The sequence below is a fragment of the Camelina sativa genome, chromosome 9 (assembly GCF_000633955.1).
Source record: "Camelina sativa cultivar DH55 chromosome 9, Cs, whole genome shotgun sequence".
Taxonomy (NCBI): domain Eukaryota; kingdom Viridiplantae; phylum Streptophyta; class Magnoliopsida; order Brassicales; family Brassicaceae; genus Camelina; species Camelina sativa.
The window spans coordinates 4,855,351-4,877,789 of NC_025693.1; the positions used below are offsets into that span (position 1 = coordinate 4,855,351).

At 37.5% G+C, this 22,439-nt stretch overlaps 4 protein-coding genes across 10 annotated transcripts; 1 reads left to right on the forward strand and 3 right to left on the reverse strand.

Moving 5' to 3' along the window:
* Positions 5,221-9,697, reverse strand: LOC104710501. 2 transcript variants are annotated; one of them, XM_010427116.2, is made up of 6 exons: positions 9,503-9,697; positions 7,268-8,763; positions 6,716-6,964; positions 6,321-6,401; positions 5,609-6,034; positions 5,221-5,495 (listed from the first exon to the last, which is right to left on the reverse strand). In XM_010427116.2, the coding sequence occupies exons 2-6, from the start codon at positions 8,417-8,419 to the stop codon at positions 5,439-5,441; spliced, it is 1,965 nt and encodes a 654-aa protein (XP_010425418.1). In that variant the 5' UTR covers positions 8,420-8,763; positions 9,503-9,697; the 3' UTR covers positions 5,221-5,438. The 2 variants fall into 2 exon arrangements, with proteins under 2 accessions (XP_010425418.1, XP_010425417.1); XM_010427115.1 differs by having other exon boundaries at positions 5,228-5,495; positions 6,716-6,967.
* LOC104710502 (probable inactive shikimate kinase like 1, chloroplastic) lies at positions 10,034-12,712 on the reverse strand. Of its 5 annotated transcripts, none has more exons than XM_010427120.2 (11): positions 12,445-12,712; positions 12,146-12,186; positions 11,986-12,040; positions 11,809-11,881; positions 11,365-11,452; positions 11,119-11,201; positions 10,918-11,017; positions 10,750-10,828; positions 10,601-10,665; positions 10,450-10,518; positions 10,034-10,258 (listed from the first exon to the last, which is right to left on the reverse strand). In XM_010427120.2, exons 1-10 carry the CDS (start codon positions 12,638-12,640, stop codon positions 10,450-10,452), a joined length of 849 nt encoding a protein of 282 aa, XP_010425422.1. In that variant the 5' UTR covers positions 12,641-12,712; the 3' UTR covers positions 10,034-10,258. The 5 variants fall into 5 exon arrangements, with proteins under 5 accessions (XP_010425422.1, XP_010425421.1, XP_019085940.1 ...); XM_010427119.2 differs by having other exon boundaries at positions 10,034-10,276; XM_019230395.1 differs by having other exon boundaries at positions 10,034-10,300.
* LOC104710503 (uncharacterized protein At2g33490) lies at positions 12,872-16,509 on the reverse strand. Of its 2 annotated transcripts, none has more exons than XM_010427121.2 (11): positions 16,090-16,509; positions 15,716-15,788; positions 15,542-15,613; positions 15,386-15,447; positions 15,235-15,303; positions 15,117-15,145; positions 14,828-15,029; positions 14,480-14,731; positions 14,345-14,398; positions 13,336-14,245; positions 12,872-13,080 (listed from the first exon to the last, which is right to left on the reverse strand). In XM_010427121.2, the coding sequence occupies exons 1-11, from the start codon at positions 16,207-16,209 to the stop codon at positions 13,055-13,057; spliced, it is 1,869 nt and encodes a 622-aa protein (XP_010425423.1). In that variant the 5' UTR covers positions 16,210-16,509; the 3' UTR covers positions 12,872-13,054. The 2 variants fall into 2 exon arrangements, with proteins under 2 accessions (XP_010425423.1, XP_010425424.1); XM_010427122.2 differs by having other exon boundaries at positions 12,872-13,096.
* Positions 19,548-21,557, forward strand: LOC104710505 (F-box/FBD/LRR-repeat protein At3g26920-like). The gene is made up of 4 exons (XM_010427123.1): positions 19,548-19,716; positions 19,845-20,709; positions 20,793-20,936; positions 21,035-21,557. Exons 1-4 carry the CDS (start codon positions 19,706-19,708, stop codon positions 21,317-21,319), a joined length of 1,305 nt encoding a protein of 434 aa, XP_010425425.1. The 5' UTR covers positions 19,548-19,705; the 3' UTR covers positions 21,320-21,557.

The following is a 22,439-nucleotide window of genomic DNA, read 5'->3' on the forward strand; positions in this document are numbered from 1 at the left end:
AGTGATCTTAGTGCAGTGGCAGGAGGTAAGTCCATTTGTAGAAGGCACCACCACACCCGGAATCGAGTCTCGGCTCCTATGAATGTAAGAATTTGGCTAATGGGTCGGCCAGTTGTGGCCCAATAATTGACAAAAAAAAAGGTATAGATGGTCTTTAAAATGAATTTTACAATGATTAATTAATTATTATGATTGTATTTGTTATACAAACTATCTAACTCGAACAAAACATATCCAAAATATACTTTTCAATTTGATTAATTCATTTCTAACTTACTTGCACTATATAGAAGGTCTTTCATACAAGAAGAATTTTGCTCAAATACACATGCCCATAGTGAAGATGCAGATTTTGGACATAGCTCGTTGTTTGGATCAAGAAATTGCATCAAAACACATCAAGTTTATGTAAGTTGTGATGGACGCGGGAGCTAACATGGCGCAGAGGTAGAGAGGATAATGTGACTTGTCAAGGAGGTGAGAGCTGACTTGGCCAAGTGGTGGAAGACAAAGTGGGTATGATTGTGACGAAGTATTTTCAACGCACGGAGAAAGGTAAACAAATCGACATGTCAACACATGCTAGAACTAAGTTAGATAAGGAGAATGTCTGTCAATGTGTTGAGTGTGAGGGCGTTGGTTATCTTAAGTCTGAATGTCTAACAAGAGGAGAAGCTTGTAAAAATGTCATGAATGTAATGGCTATGGTTATTGTGGATGTCGGATCCCACACTCAATGATTTTAATGGTCAAAGAAATTGAATATCTTGAGAATAACAAAAAACTGAAGTTACTTTAGATAAAAAAAATAAAATATTTGAAAATATATAAATTGCTTAAGAAATGTATTGTATAAATATCCAAAAAGTCCCCTCCTGAGGTGTACAAAATTTTGTATTTATACTAAAACAAGCAATTATTTAGGCATTCAATTATATAATTTTTCATTAATGCATTCATGCATTTACTTTATAACGTTCGGAATTCAAATTGACTAGATCTTCCTTGGTCCCTTTATCTCAAGGCCCATCTCGGAACTCTTTTGCCTTGTTTACTTCATCTTCACGAGCTCTCCAGAACTCATGAACACTTCGTATTTCTCTAAGCAGGGCCATCTTGTTTCTCGGGCTTTTCTTCCTCTGGCACCTCGGGTGATCACACGTGTTATTCCTCTCTTGGTAATAAAATTTGACAGAGGATCCATGTATGTTAGTGGGGAATCTGGGCCCAACAATCATACAAGAGCTGATTGTCTTGGAATGACTAGTAAAAAATAGTCTTATGTAACATGGAATGAAAGTGATATTGAAGTAGATGAGCTTGACGAAAAAGAAAGTTTCAATAACTTTGTATCTTACTTGGGTAATATAGAAGAGGAAGAAAATGGAGTTATCTTGAGTACCCAAACTAATGAGAGTCTGCTTTGACATTGGAAAATAGACTAATGCTCTGATCAAAGAGTTATCGCTAATTAATGAGAAAAAGAGCTTGTTGAATAAAGCATGTATTCTAGAAAGAGATAGAAAACTAGTCAATCAGGTTTGGACTTAGAAAAAAATTTATATTGTCAAGTTGCCTGCACAGCTGAGCCAGAACAGAAGTCAGGAAAGAAGATTTGGTATCTTTACAAGAGAATCTACAAAACTCTAAGGAAGATTCATGTGGTCATTACTTTTGGAGATGGGGCAAAAGGTAAAAAGAGAAAGGCAAATATATCACTTGCGGAGAGATCACTTAACCCGAACTCTAAAATGTTTATATGGTCGATGGATTGAGAGCTAACATGATTAATTTAAATCAATTTCATGAAGATGGATTGGTTGTTCCTTTCATCAAGGAAGACTAGAAATTTTGTGTGAAAATTGAAATTCATCACTCTGAAAAGAACTACTACATATTGAAAATACAAACTTTATCTTAGCATTGTCGTAGAGAATGAAGTTGAACTTTCGCATTGCAAGTTAGGAGATCTGATTGTTCGGACAATGTTAAAACTTGCAAATCATGATATTTCCGAGGAATACTAATGTTAAGACTAGTTACAAATTTTGTGTGTGTCCATGCACCAAAGGGAAGTAGGTTTGCTATTATAACCAAAATTTCTCTAGAACTGGTACTGGTTCATATGAATCTGATGATAATAATAACCTTCATAATATATGTACTTGATACATGTTATGGTCTTATTAGTTGGTTATTAGGATTTCCTTTTATTATTATATTATTTTTTGGTATTTTAAATTATTTAAATTAGAATAAGTTGTTTATAAGAGTTCTCTACGAAAGGAGACTGAAAACATCAATAAGAGGGAAACCTCCAATAATTAACCTAATTCTCTAGAAAGAGACTTGGTTTAAAGGGAATGTTTGGCTTAAACCTTTCGTTCTAGTTTCAATCACAGCTCCAGTTACTACATGAATTATGGCTCATAACATCTTGGTATCTGTGACACTACGGTTTGCGGACAGGTTTAAAAAGAATTGATTTGGCCACCTATGTCATCAAAGTGCACTTATTATTTCCTTCAAGGGTCTTCCAGAGTTAAGCGTGCTTGAGCTGGAGTAGTCTTAGGATGGATGACCTTCCACGAAATGATTGTCGGAACTGTGCGAGTGAGAAAAAAACACTGTGAAAGATCATGTGTTGATTTGTAGAGATGGTAAACAATTCTTTAAAGCCTCCCAAGCGTATCAAACCGACCGTCGGATATGGATGGGCTCACGGGTCTAGTGAGAAGACGTGAGGACCATTAAGGAAGGTGGGCCCATGGAATGGGAGTTGAAATAGGGCTCACTAAAAGGTGGCGGTCAGGGCGTTATAAGTGGTAATAGAGCCAAACACATACGAGTGTGGAGTCGAGTGGACTCACACCCTTGTTGCGATCTGTTAGTGGGGGTGAATTGTGACACTTTGGTTTGTGGAGAGGGTTAAAAGAATCGATTTGGCCACCTGTGTCACCAAGGTGCACTTATCTTTTCGGTCAAGGGTCCTGAGAGAACTCAAGATTTAATTAGCGTGCTTAAGCTGGAGTAGTCTCAGGATGGGTGAACTTCCGAGAAGTGATTGTCGAAACTGTATGGGTGAAGACAAAACACTAGGAAAGATCATGTGGTGATTTATAAGGATGCTAAACAAGTCTTTAATGCCTCCCAGACATAGCAAACCGACTGTTGGATATGGATCAGCTCACGGCCCTAGTGAGAGAACGTGAGGTCCATTAAGAAAGGTGGGCTCATGGACTAAAAGTGGAAATGGGGCTCACATTGAGGTGGTTGTCGGGGAGTTACAGTATCAAAGCCGTTTTCTGATCCGATGGGAGAAGAGCCAATAACAATTTCTCAATTTAAGAAATTATTTAAGGAGGCAGAGATTAATGAGGGTTTGAAGCAGCTAACGGAGACCATGGTAGAGCTCCAAGAGAGGAGGAGGCCTTGGAGATGACGATGGCTTCACAACAAGAGGGACTTCAACAAACAAAGGCGTTGGTGGAAGAGATTCGTGAAAGGAGAAGTTAGAAGCAGCCCTAGCTGCTGAGAAGGAAGAGAAATCCAACAGATCTCAAGCCCTTTATGCGGCTGTAGGTGGGGATGAGATGGTGGAGAAAGAAACAACTTTTGTGTCTAAGGTGAAGCAAAATAGCAGTGCAGCTCTTATCGACGGATGCAGAGCAGGTGGTCCATGGTCAAAACGCTCGATGGGAAGGGAAAGAGGCCATCGAGTGACTGATGGAGGTGGAGAGTGGGCTGTGCGGCAGATTGGAGATGATATGGCCTGTGAGGCATCAAGTTACCCAACAGGAGATATCAGATGCAAAAGAAAATTGGTTCGATGAGAAGTTTGGTGGAGGGAAGAGAAAGTGGTGGCAAAGAGAACGAGAAGATTATGGTGCCACCATCTAAGACGGAGTTTCCACTCTATGATGGTACAACTAATGCGGTGGAATGATTACAAAAATGTGAAGATTATTTTGAGGATCAGAGAGTGTTTAATGATGATGCAAGAGTACGTCAAGCTACTTTGTACTAACTGGAGAAGTGTATCATTGGAACCACAATCTGCGGAGGCTGACTAAACATAGGCTTGGATGGACCGAGTTTAAACGAATATGCAAAAGTAGGTTTGGGCGAGCAGATGCGGTGAATCTCGTGGGAGAGTTATGTAATATGCGACATACAGGGTCAATAGATGATTACTGTAACCAGATTGAGGAGTGTTTGGGAAGATAAACAAGATTGTCTGGGGATCAACAATTGTGGCAGTTTTGCGCGGGACTAATAGTCAGCTGGCGAAAAGAAGTGGAATATCTTCAGCCTGTAACGTTCTTTGAAGCTATGGAGTATGCATGGAATAATGAATACAAGATTCAGGGCGATATATATACTCGAACGCTTGGAGGGCACTTTGCGCCACCAACTCGATATTCAACTTTTTCAACTAGGTCAACATTGACAGGAAATGGTGGGAGCCAAAGCAGTAAAGACAAGGAAGCTCTTTTGCCTCAAGAAACAGAAGTGAAACAAGCTCCTCAACAAACTCTTTCTAAAGAAATTGACGAGCGCAAAGATGGCGGAACGACGTGCAAAAGGTCTCTGCTTCAACTGTGATGAAATCTTCACAAGAGAGCATGTTTGCAAACCGGTCTTTTTTCAAATCACGGTAGTCAATGATGGGGCTAATCAAGAGGACGAACCAATTGAAGATAAAGACATGGTGGAAGATGTGAGGCGGCGCAGAGCAGCTGCAAGGAGCACACCATGAGCTGAAACTTGAGGACAACCTTCAAGTCGACGTGCTATATTCTTATTAGTTGGTTATTAGGATTTTCTTTTATTATTAGATTAAGTTTGGGTATTTTAACTTATTTAAATTAGTATAAGTCGGTTGTAAGAGTTCTCTATGAAAGGAGACTCAAAACATCAATAAAAGAGACTCAAAACATCAATAAGAGGGAGGTCTCTAATAATTAACCTAATTCTATTCTCTAGAAAGAGGCTTGGATTAAAGGGAAGGTTTAGCTTAAATTTTTTGTTTTAGGTTTGAGAAACCACATTGTTTTGTTATTAACGGATTCTCATTAACGGCTAATTAATAACGGATTCTCGTTAACGGCTAATTAAGAGTTACTAATTAAGAGTTACCAATATACTAAAACTACAATGGTATAAATGCAGATTCTTTCCAATATACTGTTTTAATGTAAAAGAAACTCAAATAGCTTCAGTAATCGATAGCAACTTTTAATATAACTTTTTCTTATTCAGTTTTCCATATTTTTTTTTTGTTCATGTAAACGAAAACCCTGAAATGGTAACTGTACAAAGTGGGTCAGAGCCATTGTAACTAAATTTGTATGTACAAAGAAGTCCATTGATTTCTTCCTTCTTGGACAAGAAAACCATAAAGCTTATGTAACCATGCAACCGAACCAGTTAAGTTCTCAGTCGGTGATGTCGAAGTATCTTGGGTTTTCTGGATAATGGTACTCCACATTCAACTGCAACACAAAGACAAGTAATGGTTTTTTATATCACTTACGATAAGACTCAACTATATTTAGCTATTTGCAAAGCGAAGTTCAAGACTCAAAAACACAAATCTCGTACGTACCTTTCCTTCATCAGAATCTGTGTGGCGTTGAGGAAACACAACTCTCAAATCATTGTACAGATAGAATCTCCTCTTCCCATCTGAATCCAAGTTTTTATTTTGTCCTGTAGTTTCGGTTTCATCAGATTTCTTTGAAGCTTTCTTTGGTAATGGGCAAAGAAATCTCAGATGAAGAGCGTAGCGTAGAGCACCAGAACCACCATTACATTCTTTGGACAACTTTATACAGCTTTTTTCACTTTCATGTAACTCATCAAATTTCCCATCTCCTTCCACTGCATCTACTAAATCAGATCCTTCACAACTCTTTTTGTCCCTATATCTAGAGTTTTCATTTACCAAGCTTTTGGCTTTTCTAGCGTTCTCCTCTGTTGCTTCACTAGTTGGATTTGATGATCCCAGAGTAACCTTTTGGCGCAAGAACGTCTGCATAAAAACCAAATATTCAAAAAACTTCTGACGTATCATTACAGCAAAACATGCACTGATGAGTTTAAAAGGCGAAGCAATGAGTGGAAATGAAAACAGTGACTTCCATGTTTTGCTTGAGACCTTATGCCTTCCTAGAAGCTTAACAATTACTCTTCTGACTATGGCAGTTACACTCTATCACTCCCTAATGTTTTTAGTTCTTGAACACAATATCATTTCCTCTGCTTAAAATGAAAAGAAATAAATAAAAAAAGGTTGATATCGTTATGTTCTATATTACCTTTGTACCAGCTGGCATATCAGTCAAGTCATAGTTACAGAGGAAGGTGTGAAGAGGTGTTTTCTCAGGGTTACTAAGAACCTGCATAGGAGCAGTTCAATCATATGAGTGAATATTTTAGAGCTTTTCAGAACTACCTATTAGCAACACTGACAAACATAGTAACTTAGCCTATTTTCTTCATAAGCACTTGGCTATTTGGAATTCAGGGAGAGTAGTAGCTGTTAAACCGCTATTTGGTCTATCCAAATTAATTACACAAGAAAAGTACGGTTACAATCTACTGCAACCATCAAATAAGTTTTTAGCCATATCTTTATAATCCAATAGCATCAATGCAAAATGCAAAATTAATAGCACCAAAAGAAAAGAAAAAAAAGAGAGAAAGGGGATACCAGTTGAATCCGGCCCTTCATAGGAATCCGCAGTTGGCTCTTCGAACTCTGACCATCAGAGTTCACTTGACTTGCTTTCATTTTCTGGCCCCAGAATTTGTTCAATATAGATCCTCCAGCGAGATCTATGGAGGCATAGTATAGCAAGAAGCAATCATCACCAACACTAGTTACTGAGAATGGAAGCTTCTGTGATTTTGGAGAGATGTTTCCCCCAGCAATACTAAGAACGGCAAGAAAACCGTCAATCTTCTGTACATAAAAAGCAGACAGAAGTCAATAATCTAAATTACAAAACAGAAAGCAAAAGAAAACTTTTTTTTTTACATCTGAGGTTACAGCTTTTGCATAACGATTTTTTCCTTTCAGTTGTTGCATATATAAGATTAAATCTATAGACAGTCGTCTGATATGAGCCAGTTTTACCAATCCTCAATTTCTAAGGTTACACATATTTCTTTCATGAAATGGGGACGAACACTAGTTAAAGAATGTGACTTTCTAATGACCTATAAAGTGAGTTATCAAAGCATCAACGTTGAAGATGAAAACCTGATTTGTTGGCCCGCATGACAATCTTCCTGTCAATAGTGACTCCTCAAAAGAACCAACTAATGACCTCTGAATGGGGCGTCCACTCAAGCTTCTAACGAACCTTTTACATGGAGATGCCGGAGCTGATTCAGTACTTCTCTCCATTGAAAACGTTCTCCTAACGGCATATGCATCATCAAATAATCTATGATCAATTCTTAATTCTGCTTCTTCACTAATATTCCTTAAATCTTCCAGTATCTTCCCATTTTGGCCACTTGTTACAGCTTTTATTCTCTCAGAAAACTTCGGACCAAGTGGTGACATACAAAGCGGCGGAGAGACAGATATTTCCTTATCACAAGGTAAGGGCTTATTGGACATGCCATACGTTTCATATTGTGGTGAATATAAGCAAACCTCACCTTTGGTGGGTCGGCGGAGGTTTACAGAGTCAAGCAATGGACCATCAGTGAATACCATGGACGAGAGTCTACCACTGTTTGAGGCATTCTTCCGATCCCAGCAACTAGATGAGGTTGTGGTCGTAGGAGTGGTAGAGAGATGTAACATACTAGGGGCATTAGCCTTTCTGTGATCTAATGCGCCAGAGTTGCTGAATCCATTAGACTGAGCAGAATAAATAATTTGTTGGTGGTTACCACAGCTGATATCAAGCAGATCACCTCTGAATTTTACAGGGAAAAGAGTATTCAGGGGGGAGAGTACTCGTTTCCTGACTAACGCTCCACCAATATCTACTCCTGTAACTCCACCAGTGGATGATAGAGAGTTATCAACATCGACACTCGTTGGTTTGTTGTCCAGCGAGCTAACTTCGCTTGATGCAAAACCAACTATCCTTCTAGCTCCAGTTAGACTCGAACTAACCTTATTGGCAGCATAACTAGTCGATCCATGAGCACTTGATGAGGTAACAACACGAGTGCCATGGAACCTACACGAATCATCTGTGAACTCCAGAGGCTCCAATGATGTTTTTCTATCAAATTCTCCAATGGAAGAGCAGATACCTTCTTCACTTCCACTGTTAATGCCATCTGAATCATGGGAAGTAGCATACACAGGCAGACTTTGTGAAAGGCTACAACTAGGAGCAGACAAAGCTTCCTGGGATTGTTCACTTGAAGCAGTCTGTGGCAGACCCATAACCAATGCTCAAAGGAATTTATCAAGTAAAAAGAGAGGTTATGGTCACTTGAGAGATGTCAGTTTCCAAATCCCTACTTGTCTAGAAACTCCGACTACAAACCACCAAATCCTAACAATACAGACTACCTCTCTATCTCTAGCAGAAGAATAAATAAAATAAAAATCTAGAACTATGTATCAGTCACAGGCATCCACAAGTTATGCATTGCTTGACTACAGACCCGCATACAAGAAACCAAACAATTAACATTTATCCGACATTGGTTTATGGCAGAGCAGTCAGCTGAAGCTACATGAAATGTGAGGGTAACGGGTACAGAGTTCATTGCAGTTACCCTTTCCTGAAACAAATGAAACAGAGAAAGCTAAATCAGTTACATATTCAACACAGTAAGCACATAACACCCGAAGTTATTCTGCTAAACTCAATAGAACACACAAAATGGGCAGAAGTTTATCAGGAATGGTCAAAAGAAGTTATGACTGATTCCAGTTAAAATAATAAAGAAACAATCAAAACATATCAGAATTTGTAAACAAGAGTTTAAACTTGAAGCAAGAAGAAGAGATCAAACAATGCCACAGGACAAGCTATTCCAACAAAATCAGGACTCGGAAGCAGTAAACTAAAATTCTCATAATTATAAGCTTAGAGCATACATAACTAGAAAACACACACGTATGCAAGATTTGAGCAAAATCTATTAAAAAAAAAAAAAAAAGATGATCGAACACTCCTACAAAATCTTCCTAACACTCCTACAAAAATTTCCTGAAGAAACAAACCAAGTGATCAAACATATCAATGATCCAAGATCACAAAAACATGCACTTCACAAACGAAATGAACCGAAGACCACACGAAATAAGCTTGTGATCAAATCAATCTGATCAACAAATACTTTAAGGAAAAAAAAAAGTTTCTCATATATCAAATCCGAAGAAAACCCAGCAGCTGCTCATCAATCATCATAGACAACAACATGGTAAAACTCACAAAACCGATGCAATCACCAAACTCCGAAAAATAAATAAATAACACGAAGAACGGCAGATAAAAATCCCCGTTAGAAGACGCACCGGTGAAGCAATCCGTTCAACAAAACATTTTCAGACGAACAAGTCCAAAAACTGAATCATTCACACAAATATATATACTAAACCCTCCTGGTCTGGATCCAAAATTAGAATCAAACGAAGAAGAAGAAGAAGAAAAGGTAAGAGAGAGATTCTTAAAAAGGGATGAGAAAGAAAGAAGAAGCAAAGAGGTACCTCTCTCTTCTTCCCTTATCTCTCTTTCTTCTGTTTATATAAACAAAAGAAAAAAAAACAAATCCCAATAAAACTCATCATCGCCATTAACATCGCTCTTTTTTTTTTTTTCTTAATTAAACATTTTTTCAATTTTATCAAAACTCTTTTATGTCACAAAAACATGAATTTTCGTACATTATTTAATTAAAATCATAAATTAATCTATAAAACCTTACCGTTTTTAATTTTTTATTGTCCTTTTTTTACCGTTAATAATAATAACTCCAACGAACAGTAAAAATGGAGAAAACATAATTGTTTTTTTTTTCTTTAATGACGAGAGAGACAAGAAAGCTGTTGGGAATTGGGATGATTTTTCTTTTGGTGCCCTTTCACTGTTTTTTTCTTCCAAGTCTTATCTCTTAGTGGGCCATAACATCAAGGCCCACATACTAGTGGATCAAATACATTAAGCCCAGCACGTGATCTATCTCACGTGAGAGAGAAGACGACAGACAGATGATGATGACTGATTTGATGATAATGATTCTTCTCCTCCACCCAAAGCTGAGCCTCTCGTCCCTTGTACAACACATGTCACTGCTGCAGTTTTAGTTTCCTTCACTAGTTGGAGAATGGAGAGTATACATATGAAATAATATATATAAAAAAAACCTGAAAACACTAAATTTTATGCAAAAAAGCTACATTGATGTCGAGACGATATACATTACATACAAGATAAATCATATGAGTGAGAGAGTAAGATCGACCTAGAAAGGTCGTGAAGCTTCTTCCATCATTTTCTTCACTCTCGTTAACTTCTCGATTTCTTTCAGAACCTGATGAACCATTGTTCACAAATTTTTCACATTTGTCATCATAAGTCGAGATGGAGAAAAGAAAGAAAAGCTTACGACTTACCTCCAAAGCAATGTCTTCAGAAGTTACCGCTTCCAAGTCTTCGAATTCCAGCTTTGTGGCTATTTCTGTTTATGAGTAACACAACAGAATCAGTCATAAAATGAAAATTTTGAAGAATAGTATTTGACTTATGATTGATGGATCCTTACTGTCAAGGGAAATGGATGCATCTGCTGTTTCGTAACCCTTTCTTGATTTTTCGTAACTCGCTTTTAGTGTGTCAAACAACTGTGTTATTCATCCATCATATAAGTCAGTTTCTCTGTAATAACATACTAGTAACTTTAAGCAGTTCAGTGCAAAGAAAGAAGTAAAACCTCACGAGAAGATTCCGAGTTGAATGAATCATCATCCCCTTTAGCAGCGATATCCAGAGGAACATCAATCCATATGGAGATTCCGTGTCTTAGAAGTGAACTGTTGAAATGAGAACAGACAAGGTGTAAGCAGCGTGTGTATGTCTTCCAAAAGCACGAACTGCTAGAGATAAACACTAGTGAAACTGATATAGAACATACAGATTTTTCACGCTCTGTACCGCACCATCTCCAGCGCAAACTACAAGCCGACCCATAGATGATAGCTGCTTCAGCACTTCAGTCTGCAGAAACATATTAGAGAGTCATCATCGTCAGAAACAATTATGTAGGCATTCAGATTGGTTTTGACTCAGTATCTTGTAACTGAGATCAATCCTCGATCAGAAACTAGACCAGGGATGCATTTGTACGATTGAAAAATGCAGATCAAAGTAACGAATTTACCTCTGATTCTAGAAAAGCCTTCTCATCAGCTTCCTTTAAAGCTTGAGCGGACACATTTCCACCAGCCGCCTCTGTGATCAAATTATCACTACACAATAAAAAGTAAACTAAAATTTAGGGTAATGCGAAAGGACTTGAGAACATTCAATGTGAAACTATCAAGAGGAGAAGAAGAATAAAGTGGCAACCCTGAGCTATGAAGGTAAAGAACCCAAAAAGAGAGCTTAGAGCTTAACACTAATGCTCGGATAAAGCTAAGAAACTAGATTCCACAAGTAAGTCACTATACGTAGAGTAAACTAGATTTAAACAAAGATAAGTACATATAAGTAACAATGAGAATGCCTGAGATTCTGGAAACTCTAAACAACTATAAGGGTTCTAAAAAATATAAAAGCAGACTGAGGTTCTGGTTCTGCTATGATGAACTTATGAGTGCTTTACCTATCAAAGTAGTAATATCGTAACGCCTCAGCCAAAAGCTTCCCCGCGTTTGCTTTAATGGGGTTATTAATCCCTGTTCCAGAGTGTCAAAGGCTCACAACATCAGTGTCTGTGTCTGTCCATATGAAGTACACAGTTAGTTTTAAAAATATTGGGGCCTAGCTAAGTCCACCTTACCAACCAGAAAGATCGAAGCTCCTTTGAGTGCAGGGGCTATGTCCATAGCTTTCCTCTGTGTTTCAGACGGAAATGATTAAGGGAAAAGGTAGTTCTGAAATATGAAGGAAGCAAAGCTAGTAACATATGTAAGGTCTTTAGTTCTTATGAAAACTCTAACCTTGACAGCATCTATGGGATCCGAATCAACAACACTGACCCCTATGCAAAAAAAGGAAAAACAATAAAATCGAAAAGATAAAATAATCTCATCACTTCGTTTCTCGAGCCGCCATTACTCGTTGCATCAATCTAAGAAAGAATTAGGGCAAAGAGTACAACAATTTAGACTAATTCACAGCATCAGACATATCGTCGAACACTTTGTTCACAATCACACGTATATGCAATTGAAACTAACGGTTTCGGTAGACTTAGAGGCATCTCCTCAAATACCAAAATTAAGGTTTGCAAACTAACCGGTGAAGGCAGATTGATCGGCGAGACACAGAGACGGAGCTATAATAATACGTCTCTGAGAAGAAATGAGTCCAATAGAGGAAGAAGAAGACAGCAACGGCTTGACGGAAGTAGTCAGAGCATGAGGATAGAGCAAGGGAAGAAGACGAGGGACTAGTCCAGAGGAAGTTAGAGAAGCAGACGCAGAGATCTCCATTGACGACGACGATACTGGTCTAGCTCCTTCTCTAGTCCCAAGATATCCACCACGCAACTCAACTCAACGTGATAACTTTTCTTTTTACCAGATTTTTTGGTTTGTCCGGTTTGTGTGGGATGGCCCGGTTTGTTTGGTTTGTCTAAATAATTTTTCACGTTTTATGAAATTTTCATTGTAATTTAGAAGGGGGGATAAAAGAAGAAAAATTGAAAGGATTGAAAGGGAAAATGGAATAAAAAACAAAAGGCTTCAGATTTACAATGGGTAAAAAGAAACCTAGAAAAGAAAAAGAAAAAACGAGATTAACCAACTAAAAAATAGTAATACATATAACCGACTTCTTCTCTATATTCACTTGTGAAGATCTCTGAATTTGTACAACCAGCGACGCAGACGAGGCAGTAGCTTCATTCATCTTTCGATCAGCTTTCCTACTCCTGCATTATTAATAACCTAAGGAGGTTTCAATAAATCCACAAGCAAACAAAAAAAATCCATTTTACGAAATTAATACATTTCAACTTGTTTTGCGTGTATAGTTTGCGAGTGTCAATCTATACGCCAAACGCAAACAAAAGCTAAACAAGAACTTATCATTTGCGTCTTATGGAAAACTGAACATGCTTTATATTTGCTCTATAAGATTATTTTCATGTAAACAAATAATATGAGATGGAAACAATTGATTTTACCTCTGATTTGACTGGTCTGAGCAACTCCCGTAGCTTGAGGAAGTGGCCGAGACAGGCTCATTGGTGTTAACGGCGGGGACGCTACTGCTACTCTATCATCGCTCCTTTCGACCGGCCGTTGAGAAACAGCTCTCTGGTTTCTTGAAGGTATAGAGTAACTTCTGGGGACAATCAACGGAGGTACCGGAAGTGGCGAGGCCACAATGTTGGTGGAGAATGGAACAGCAACAGTTACGGTGTTTCTTTCTTGGTTCCATGCGGTTAGAGGCGCCGAGTGACCAACCAGACTCGGGGATTTTGCTCGTCTTGGTGGTGGTGCAAAGTGGCCTGGGGGTCTTGGAAGCTCGTGAAGCTCATTCAGCCTCGGGGAAGAACCAGGAGGAGGTGAAGCCGTAGGGGAGACCTTTGGAGAAGATGATGGATGAGGATGAGGATGAGGTTTGAGTACTGGAGGAGTCGGCAGAGGACAATACATGCCTGAGTAATTTTCCGCGGTAGTGACGGGTTTTGTTGAGGACGGTTTCAGGGGTCCGGAAAACGCATGTCTTCCTGCTGCTTGCTGCGGATAATGATGCGTGTCTGTTGTAGAATGACGAGGGAGGCGGCCGTATACGCTGTTGTTTTCAGTGTCTTTCCCATCTTTCCCGCTTTTTATTGGCTCTAATGGAGATGAATGCCATATGTTTCCAGTACTGTGGTTTGCTGGCCTCGGATTTAAAGCTTGGGAAGCTGGTTTCGAGTACCTTGTATCGTTTGGTGTTGGTAATACGTAGGCATTAAAAGATGGATTCACCTGTCTTAACCTCTCTGATAAATCAGGTTTCTTTTCTGGGAACAACGGAGCTGAATGGCTGCTCAAATATTTATCACGGGTTGAAACTGGATATTCTTCTCTATAATCAGCATTTACCTATGCAAGAGAGAAGTAAATACTTATCACACTAGTCTCTCACCAACCAGATTAATTGCAGTTGAGAGCATTTGGTACACATATATTGAAAAAACATACCGCTGCTGGTCGTGTTACAGAAGGGCGAGGAAACGAGAGGTCTGTATCATCCACCTAGATAAAATGAGAAGAGGATAAGAACAATTTTTTTAGGTGATGTGTGTATGTAACATTTTACCGTCACAATCAACTTACCTTCATTGAGCCCCATGGTGTAGAGAGAGAAGCAGCTTCGATCTTCTGCTCATTTGTTCTGTAATCAAAACTCAGTTCTCCTTCTCTGTTCATATATCGGCCGTCATTATCATCATCATCATCATCCTCGCTAGCTTCCACCTCATTCCCATGAACAGATAGATCACAATCAATGTGTTGTTTCTCTGCAGCAACTTTTACATGACGCTCAACTGCCTCTAGCGATTTCAGTCCAGTGTGGAACAAACGCATCTACAAAGAGTTATAAGAAACAAAGTCAGAAAAACATACGACGAACACCAAAGTTCAATGAGCAATATACAGACGAAATTTGAACGCAAGCTTTACCTGAGCAGTGTGGTGACGGACTGCTTGTGTAAGGAGACTACGAGCTTGTCCTTCTTTAAGAGATTTCAATCGAAAAATGCACATTGTTGCTTCGTCATGAAACTCACTGTAGGCAGGTCGAGAGTCAGGAGGAATATGTCTCTCTCCTTTACTGCTTTTAGGTCTTCCTTTATCTTTCACTAGCGACATTTCAAACACATTCCTGAGAGTTTACATGTAAAGAAGTTGTTGAAGGAAAACTTTAACCGAACTATAAAGTGAAAACTTCAGTAGTAGAAAATTAACAAACCTTTTCTCGTCGCATTGTTGCTTCATATCCTGCTCATAATATGAAGATCAAAAGATGAGTGAAAAAAAAAAACAGTAAAAGCATTTCTTCAAAACAAGAATAGCAAATAATGGTATACCTCAACAGTTCTGAGATCCTTGAGAAGCGCCTCTGATGGGGTTGTAATAGTTTTAAAAATATGACTACGCTGAAGAACAAGAACGATGACCAAGTAAGTTTTTTTTTCCAGAGAGCATTTGCGGAATTCATGTTTGCAACAAACAACTTACATATGTATCAAGAAGTCTCTGAAGCTCAGACTGAACTTTACCTAACATAAACAAGATTCTACCTACATAAGAAAGAAAGAAAAAAAACAATGTTACACTACAGTCTTGTACACAGTAAAGTAAAATTCTGTAAGTGACTAAATCTTAAACACTTACTGCTTTCTTCGTCGCTATCAGGCGCGATTTGCTCCAAACAAGAACCCATCTCTCCCAATGACTCAGAGAACTCTAAAATCCACCAAAGTATAACAACAAAAGCGTAAGAATGTTTTCTCTTCAGTAACCTAATTGCATTTCCCATATGACAAGACAATTGCATGTTTTCTTTACCATAAGCGCTATTTGCCGTGGCAGCAGCTGCAGAGAGTAGTCTATCGTAACAGTCTCGCATGTCTTGCATATCCTGAGAATCCCAATACAGTTAAAAAGTCAAATTCAGTAACTTCTTCCATAGCACTAAATCTCATGTAAGTGATCAGATTTGCTACCAATTGAAAAAAAAAGTTTCTAAATTTGTTCATCACTCTCAGAATCAGAAACTCGATCGAACATCAGAAAATTTTCCTAAAAACTAAACTAAACCACAAGCATAAACCCTACTAAAATCTCGTCGATTTCAGCAACAACAAAAAAAAACCAGGTTCGTGAGAACATTAAATTACAATAATTTCCAAAATTTAATGAAGTTTAGCGTAATTGTTTACCTTCCCGGCTCGAGCGAGTTCGTCGATTTGTGTGGTAGACACAATCTCTCCTTTATCCTTTGCATCGACCTTATGCGAATGCGATATAAACCTCTTTAACTTCTCAATCGAAGCTTTCATCTTTAGAATGAGATCAAATCAAAAACCCTAATTCAAGCAATCCCTTCAGTCAAAATTAACAGAAAGCTTCGGATCGAAATTTCCAAAAGCAAATTGAGAAGAGATGATGAATTGAGTCGGGGAAGAAACAGAGAAGAGTGAGATTCAAGTATCCTCAGATATGTTGAACGACATTGAATGAAAAGAAGAAGAAGAAAAAAAAAAGTTTTCTTCTATGTGAAAAAAGTTTTTGGTCAAAAAAAAACAGATCGGAAACAGAGAGAGACGGAGACGGAAACCCAGAGAGATAAACAGCAAAGATATTATGATCCAACGGCGTTAAACCTCTGGTTGGATTTATACATGGAGAGAAGAAAAGACACGTGTCGAAATCGTAACGGATAATAAGGAAGAGTCAAAGTTCAAAGATTGATGACAGGGAAAGAAAGTGATTATCATTATTTGGGTTTGACCGCCAGTGGGAGGGTCAAACATCTCTTCCCTTTTTTTGACAAGTTATTAATTGTTTCTATTGAATCTCAATAACACACATTTACAAAAACTATACAATGGTCTTTTTTTAAATTGCTTTAAGATATTTAATATACTATCCCCTTGAGTTAATTCAAAGCATCTTAATAATCTGTTTTAGATACAAATATCAAACCAGTATGTTTTTTGCTAGTTTTAGGATTTTGTCCATGATAAAAAAAATAATAATTATTTGTTTTACACTCTTTGATCTTTTGCTATATATGCATTAAACATGTTTCGGTAGTTTACATCTTTAACGCTTTCTTTTTTACATAGCTTCTGTGTTTTATACTCTATATCGAGGAATAGAAAGAATCCATTTACATGTTTTACGGAAGCTTCTGTCTTTTATATATGCGTTAAACATGTTTCGGTAGTTTACATCTTTAACGCTCTCTTTTTTACATAGCTTCCGTGTTTTACAATCTATATCGAGGATTAGAAAGAATCCATTCACATAGCTTTCGTAGTCTACACTCTATATTGAGGATCAGGAAAAATCCAAAGATGATAAAGTACTTTCCGCCAAAGAATCCGTCAACATACTGACAAATCACGGAAACTTTTAAAAAGACTTATAGAACATATCTCGTGAAGGAGTAGTGTAAACTCATTTAAGCTAAAGACGAAAATAAAGATCTCTGAATCCGACAAAATTTAGATGTGGAAAACTAGGTTTTACAACTTACGTGGTTTTACGATATAAAATATCGCTTTTAAAAGAGAAACTGCTAAACTTGTATATAAAAATGTAAAAATCACATAAACAAACTTCTAATAATCCATCAAATTCCACTTCAGTTTCAGGGGTTACATAATCTAATATACATTGTGTTGTTTCCACCTCGTTGGTCTCAGAATGATTTTTGGAGGGAAGATCCAGAGGCCTATATGAAATGGAATAAACCAAAATATGTTCCAAAATGTTTGTTGCTCCATCTCGAGACATTAGTGTGGGAAAAATACCTAGGGGGGATCGAAGATGAGAAAGAGGTTGCGAAATACATCCTAAGGAATGCAAGTCGTCTGAAAAAGGCGACTTTCTCCAATGCATATATTCGTCCTGAAAACAGTCGTCTGTGGTTGAAGGAATTGGAAAATGTGGTCATGGCTTCCAACTCATGCAAGCTTGTGTTCAAAGGACCTCGTTACTAAGTATTACAAATGTCTTACTTCACTCAGTTTTTTTTAAAACATATTGGTTTTAGCCTTTTAGATGTTTAGTTTTAGTATGGCACTATGTTAAACCCCGTACGAAGTTCTGAACTTTATGTGTATTGTTAAGGTTATACAATCTTGGGTTTGTGTTTATGCTTTTTATCTAGCGATAACTTCTTGCCATTTTTGGGGGAAAACGGCCTATTCCCCCACAAACTATGTTACTTTATCGCATTTATACATGAAACTTTTATGTGTGCTTAGAACTACATGAACTTTTATAAAATTTGAATTTCATACATAAACTAAACAAATCCAGCCTAAACCCATAAATTTCTAAACGCTGTTAATATTCCGTTAATACTATGCTGACTAGGATGCCACGTGGATAATAAGGGAAAAAAATTACATAACATCTGTAAACTGGGTACTCGAACTGTTGACAATGAAGACATGATAACATATACTAAACCAAATGAGCCACCTCGACTTACGACATTATTGAAAACAAATAAAGTTATATAAACAATTTTATAGTGACTTTGTTTTCCCACATATCGCTAACGATGACCTCCATCGCTAACGAGCTTCCAAGTTCCAACGACGACGGTTCCTTAGCGTCAACCTCTGAATCCCTTGGCAAATTCGATATTTCTGGAATTCTCACTCAGTCACTATGTTTGTAACTTTATCCGCGCGAAAGTAGCAGAGACTGAGAGAGAAATGATTGAGCTACGGATTGGTGCGTGAGTGTGAAAGTTGCTTTTATTCGGATAAATGAAAACGTAAATTTGAGTTATTTTTATTAATATTTGTGCAAAAATAATGAAAATAGAGATGAAAACCTAAATAATAGAAGAAGAAAACGCAGGACCCATGGAGGCGGCTAGGGTTTTACTGTGGAAGAAGATAATGCTAGTGAAATGACAATTTTGTCCTTCTCATTTAAGTGAAAATAAAACTTATGGTCCTCCGTTTGGTTCGAACCTTGGGCTGGACCAGATTTAAAACATCACCGACCACTACACCAAGTTTAACTTCTGATGTAAAAGCTAACTTTAATAGTATATAGTCTATCTATTTGTCTTATTATCCACGTTGCAGCCTAGTCAGCATAGTATTAACGGGATAGTAAACGGCGTTTGGAGATTTGTGGGTTTAGGCCGGATTTTTTTAGATTGTGTATGAAATTCAAATTTAATAAAAGTTTATGTAGTTCTAAGCACATATAAAAGTTTCATGTATAAATGCGATAAAGTAACATAGTTTGTGGGGGAATATGCCGTTTTCCCCCATTTTTGGAATGATAACTAGATTCAGAAAACTTTTTGATGAGTAAGAAATTAAGAATGGCATAACATAGATTAAATGAAAACTAAGAGTCGTAGGAACAGAGAGGCATTCACACAATCTCTGAAAAATCTTCTGATTTCTTTTGAGATTTTGTTGTGGAAGCATATATTTTAGTCGGTTTCCATGTTATATAATTCATAAAACCGGCTAGCTAGTTTTGCAAGTGGGGGAACACACACACACCAAAACATGATTTTGATTATTTATGTTAAAATAACTAAAATATATTTAAACCGAAACTAAATCGAACCGGTTTGTATCGGTTAAATAAGTCTCTCTGCTTCCTCTGAACTGAAACCCTTAACATCCCCTGTAAAAGTCTGCTGCTTTTTCTCACAGGCTTAAACGCCGATTTGAATTGATTCGTTCTCTATTGGTTTGGAGTTGAAAACAGGATTTGCAAATGCGATAATACCTGCACCGACCTGATTTCTTCACTTCGATTTTTTTTTTCTCTATCAACGACACGACAATGAAACGATGGTATGTTTCTTCTATGTGTTTTTAGGGTTTCTTTTAACCGTAAGCTCCAAACTAACTCAAGTTTTCCTTCGTTACTTCAATTAAAAAGGGTTTTTTTTTTTTTTTTCTTTTTTTGCTTTGTTTTATAGCAAAAGTTGTGGTCAGAGTTTGAGCAATGAGGACAAGATCAGTGACTTACCTGAAGCTCTGCTTCTGCAGATATTGTCTTTACTTCCAACAAAAGATGTTGTAGCCATGACTATCTTGGCTAAACGATGGCGGTATCTTTGGAAGATGGTGCCTAATCTTGAGTTTGATTACAATGGCAGGACTACTCTCGAGACATTTTCCAATAATGTTTGCAGGTGTTTGCTTTCGCATCAAGCTCCGGTTCTACAGAGTTTGCATATCAGTATTAGTATTGAGGAAGCTACTAGTATAGATATCGCAATATTACTTGGAATTGCATTTGGACTCCATGTGCGTAAGTTGGTACTCACTGTTTACATTGAGGAAGAGCCGTTCAAATTTCCAAGCAGTTTGTATAACTGCGAAACACTAGAGACCTTGGAATTTGGAGCTTCTTTTGGTTCCATTCTTGTAGATGTCCCTTCTCCGGTGTGTCTGAAATCCCTTAGAACTCTACACCTTCTCCAAGTGGAATACAAAGGCGATGAATCAATACTTAACCTTTTATCTGGCTGTATTAATCTTGAAACTTTGGTGGTTAATCGAAATGGACATGACAGTGTGGATACTTTCACTATTGCCTCGCCATCCTTACAGAGGCTAACAATTATTGATGATACTAATGGTTCGGTCTTTGAGATATATGTCCCTTCTTTGAAATACTTGAAGATTGAAGGGCGTCTTGGTGGAGGTCGATATTTGTTGACTGAGAATGTGCCTGAGCTGGTGGAGGCAGATATTGACATCGATGGTGCAATGTACGAGAACATTCTGGGATCTCTCACTTCAGTTAAACGTCTTTCCTTGAAGGTATCACCCTTGGAGGTAAGGTTTTCATGTGGTTAATCGAATTACTTGTTGTTGTTGCACATTGTTTCTCTACTAATATTGCCTTCATGTATGTATAGATTACACTTCCTATCAGTAGTACCTTTTATCACTTGACTTATTTGGAGCTATGTACATATAAATCTGATTGGTGGAATCTACTTACGTTCATGCTCGATATTTCTCCTAATTTACAAGTCCTCAAGCTCATCGGTTTCAAGATAGTAAGTTCATCTTTCAACAATGTTTCCAGCTCTTTTTTGGGTTTGATGATCATATTTATATGTGATTTTATTTTGTGTTTCCTCCTCGTTGGTCTCAGCAATGGGATAAGTTTATAGATCAGGAGCCTTGGGGGAAATGGAACAAACCGAAGAATGTTCCTGAATGTTTTTTGCTCCACCTCGAAACATTGCTGTGGACATGTTATGAAGCGAGACTAGAAGATGAGATAGAGGTGGCAAAATATATCCTAAGGAACGCAAGGCGTTTGGAAAAGGCAACTTTCTCCAAACTTGAAATTTGTTCGGACAAGAGAGTTGAGATGGTTCAGGAACTCAAAAGCGTGGTCAGGGCTTCGAAGTCATGTCAACTTGTGTTCAAATGAAACTTACACATATATATATTTGTAGAGTTTTATTTGTCATGATGGGCAGGTTTGGTACTCTTTCATTTGGTAGACCCATTTATAATTTTCTGATTTGGTTGAGTTTGATGTTGGAACGCATCTAAGATGTTGCAATCCATAGAGACTAGTGTGGTTATCATGCATGCTCGTGTTATACTGCCACGAAGCTCCTGTTCAGTCCTTGGTTGTGACTTTGAAGCCTGATTCTTGGGATTGAAGGAACATTACTTAATCGAAGTTTAATTACAGATTATAATTTATGTATATCACTTGTATATGTGAATTAATCTTTAGTTTATGCAATTCAATATTGAAAGCGCTTTTTCTAAATACTAAATTTTCAAATCCAAAACTACAGACTTTAAAACACTTTTAATTAGATAGTCTTTAGATTTTCACGGCAGCGAAGACACATGTAGATGTAGTAATACTCCTCCTCTTCAAAACCCTAATATCCAGCCGAACAATCTCTCTAGACTCTAGCGTGGAGGAAGGAAAGGCCTTTCTATATCGTTCTGAGCGTTTAAACGCGCGTCTTCTTTTGGAGGCTGAAACAGCGTTTGTAAATGCGATCACTATCAACAACAAACGATGGTATGTTTTTATGAACACATATTGTTATTTCTCTCCGAATCCATTTTTTTAAATCAACCAATAGGTCCAAACTAATTCATGTTTTATTCTTTTTCTTCGGGTATCTCGAAGTTTGAGAAATGGAAGTGGTGTTAATGAGGACAGGATTAATGACTTGCTTGCCTGAAGCTCTAGCTTTTGCACAGTGCTAATCAAAGTGAAATCGGTGAATATTCGGTTCGAAAAACATTGATTTGTAGTCTTTTAGATGTTGAATTTTAGTATGGCACTGTGTTAAAGAAATACTTAAATCTGTTCGAAATATTAATTGTTAAGGTTAAACAAACAATCTTGGGTTTGTGGTTTTTTTTGTTTTTTAATCTTGCCGTAACTTCTTGCCATTTGCAAAAGGTAAATAGATTCTGAAAACTTTTTGATACATTCTATAATTAGATTTTTTGTGTTTATTTTTTTTTTTGTTAGTTTCACTGAATATATAAAAACAAATTGACAAAAAAAAAAAAAA